Source organism: Echinops telfairi, unplaced genomic scaffold, assembly GCF_000313985.2.
Source record: "Echinops telfairi isolate 266 unplaced genomic scaffold, ASM31398v2 ScPeMD7_7457;HRSCAF=8495, whole genome shotgun sequence".
NCBI classification, from domain to species: domain Eukaryota; kingdom Metazoa; phylum Chordata; class Mammalia; order Afrosoricida; family Tenrecidae; genus Echinops; species Echinops telfairi.
The window spans coordinates 18,612,501-18,615,345 of NW_022111357.1; the positions used below are offsets into that span (position 1 = coordinate 18,612,501).

At 45.9% G+C, this 2,845-nt stretch overlaps 1 protein-coding gene across 1 annotated transcript in view; it reads right to left on the reverse strand.

Annotated features, from left to right (window-relative positions):
* Nucleotides 1-486: 486 nt before the first annotated feature.
* HMGN2 (high mobility group nucleosomal binding domain 2) overlaps nt 487-2,845 on the reverse strand; it is a 3,587-nt gene continuing 1,228 nt past the window's right edge. The window contains exons 2-7 of the mRNA XM_045298926.1: nt 2,740-2,820; nt 2,558-2,602; nt 2,241-2,270; nt 1,843-1,893; nt 1,247-1,342; nt 487-621 (exon numbers count right to left, since the gene is read on the reverse strand). Of these exons, the coding sequence (XP_045154861.1) occupies nt 586-621; nt 1,247-1,342; nt 1,843-1,893; nt 2,241-2,270; nt 2,558-2,602; nt 2,740-2,820 (339 nt within the window). The 3' untranslated portion in view covers nt 487-585. The remainder of the gene's footprint in view (nt 622-1,246; nt 1,343-1,842; nt 1,894-2,240; nt 2,271-2,557; nt 2,603-2,739; nt 2,821-2,845) is intronic.

Below are 2,845 nucleotides of genomic sequence, written 5' to 3' on the forward strand. Positions count from 1 at the left end.
ACAACTTTTCACGAGCCGACCCTGACTTTCAGAGAACGAAATGAACACGGCAGAATTACCAGTCTGAACAAAGGTGGCGCTGCTCTTTTGAGGGATGCCACGAGGATGGCGTCACTGGAAAGTCCAGATCGCCCAACATACTAACAACCAATGTTTTGAGGTCAAGTCCCAACAGGTCTCTGGGTTTATGGGAGTCAAGTCTATGCTGAAGGCAGAGAGGGAGAAGGTATGGAGGATGTAAAAACAAAGCTGTACTTTTCCTCTCTCACAAGGTGTTTGTGCCAAGGCGGCTAACATGTGTCAATGTCAGGGAATCCCATCTCCTGGGAACCCAGAGGGAGTCCCTCAAAACTAGCAGGACAAGGTGTTGTCTTCCACTCTATCCAGCTTTGGAGACAGCCTATTAGTGACATTTGCCCCTCCCCCCAAAAGACAACAATGAAGTGTTCTGTGTGCTAACAACATAGCTTTAAAAAAAAAAAAAAGAGTAAAACAAAATTCCGCATTTTTATAAAACTTGATAAAAAATAGTATTTCAAACTGTACACTCACCAGAAGTACACAGTTATCAAAAATGCACACACTTCACTTGGCATCTCCAGCACCTTCAGCTCTCTGTGCCTGGAAGAAAAGCAGACAGACGTGAAATGATCACTCTACAGCATTCTTTGGCTCCAATGCCCAAGTTTCAGATACTTGTAACACTTCTGAGACTGACCAGGTCACCTGTGGAGGTGGCTCACCATCTACGTGCTATAAAGTCAAGGTGGGCAGATTGGGTGTGGGGGAACACACCAGGATTAGATGATCTATGGTCACCCAAGGCCCCAAAAGTCTGTGATTTTACAAGTGCTATTCTTGGGGAAGAAGTCGAAATTTCACTTGTAATACTAGCACGCCGGGTCAAAATCACCTTGCCGTAGCACCCCTTCACTGGACAGTGGCAACTTGAAGAACTCAGGATTTAAACAAACGGGAAGACGACAGGCAAACCCTTCACCCAAAGTTTCACAAAGCAAGCAATACTGTCAAACTGGGGGTGCTGCCAACTAATTCTTCCTACTCGCCCTCACCCCCGAAAAGAGACAATCAATCGTAAGGTTGGGAACCCATCTCTAGACAAACGCCCATTTCATTTCTGTTTCACTCTTCAAGAAATTAAGACTGCAACTGAAGTGATGTGGTCCTCGGGAAATGGCAGCTGAATGGTTTTGGGCATCACTAACAGGCTAACTCGCAGCGGTACCTGGTCTGTTTTGGCGTCTCCATTTTCCGCAGGGTTGTTCCCGTCCTTGCCAGCATCAGCTTTCCCCTTTTTCCCTTTAGGTACCTTCTCTCCCTTCTAAAAGGAAGGAGGGACAGGAATGAACACTTTCTTCGCATTTCACAATGTTTTATTAAGTTTGGCACAAGGTAGGATTGGTTTATCGAAGATTAAGAACAAAAAACAAACCTCAAACACCATAAAACAACAAACACAACTATCACAGAATAACCCTTCACCTACTGAGATAAACAAATGATGCCAAGCTGCTTAGTTTGTGACCAGAAATGTTACTTGTGAGTGTAACAAGTCAGCTTCCAAATTTGGGTATTTAATAACCAAAATTCAGAGTCCTTTGTAAACTGGTTAACACAACTGGACATTAGTAACACAAATGGCGGGAATAAGGTCAAGCTATCTACATTAAACATAGACGTTCTCTCGTGGGTCACTATGATGCCGAAATACTGAGGTTCTAGAGTTCCAATCATTTTGCTCTATCTCAAAACTTAGCCGCCAATGTCCTGATGGTAACACGTAGGAGTCCCTGCAGGTGTGCTTGCCTCCCAGCCCCTCACCTTTGCAGGGGCCTTTTTCGGCTTGGGCTCTGGTTTTGCAGGAGCAGGTTTCTTTGGGAGGGAGAGAAAGAACGTTAGGACAATGGATCGAAACAAACAAAAGCCACCATCAAAACCTTAGCACCACCAGTACCCGGGAGTGAGTATGGCGGCTGGTTTTCATGGCAATGTCCCATGTCCAGAACTGCCCCCCCAGCAACTCTTGGAAACACTCCACGTGGGTCACTCACCAGAATTTCAGAACCAGCAAACTGTTAAGTGGGCTAGGGTCTGAAATCGAGTACAATACCAAAAAACCAGTAACGAGCCATACTTCTTGGAAAGTATTGTCTTTACACACATCGTATTAAGATTCAGGGATAAAGAAAGAAGCTATATGTAAAAACAAACACACTTACAGCAGACAACCTTGCTGATCTCCTCTGAGGCTATAAAAGAAGTTTTGAGGAAAAGTTAGAAAACAGACGATAAACCAGCTGAGTCTTAAAAATAAATTTTAAATTTCTGTGCCAACCGATTCCAGACCGAGGTGAAAACGAGATCACTAAAGCAAATTAAAAGCCAGGGCTGGCTTGCTGGTTGTCATTTAAGGAGTCCTATGGTCTTCAAGTCCACCCCAACTTCATGGAGCATAGTAAGACGGCGGATCTCATCAGTGGTCCAGCCCTTGCCCCATCGCACTATGTGAGACGGGCCCCCAATAGTTAGGACTTACTTCATCCTTCACCTTGGCTTTATCTCCCTTAGCATCCCCTTCAGCCTACAAGAAACAAAACAAGGTAAACCGCAGCCCAAAGAAATGCTTATTGAATTTTCCAAACGTAATAAACACCTATATACGCAACACCTGTGAAGGACGTGGGCAAGTAAGTCAGATACGGAGAGAGCGGTAAGCACCATCACTTCAGACTTCAGGCCCCAACGGGTCCGAGGCCGCACAGCCCGCGGGCGCAGCCGCCGCGCCCGCAGCACCCACAGCTGCAGGGCGCCAACAGGCCCTCCC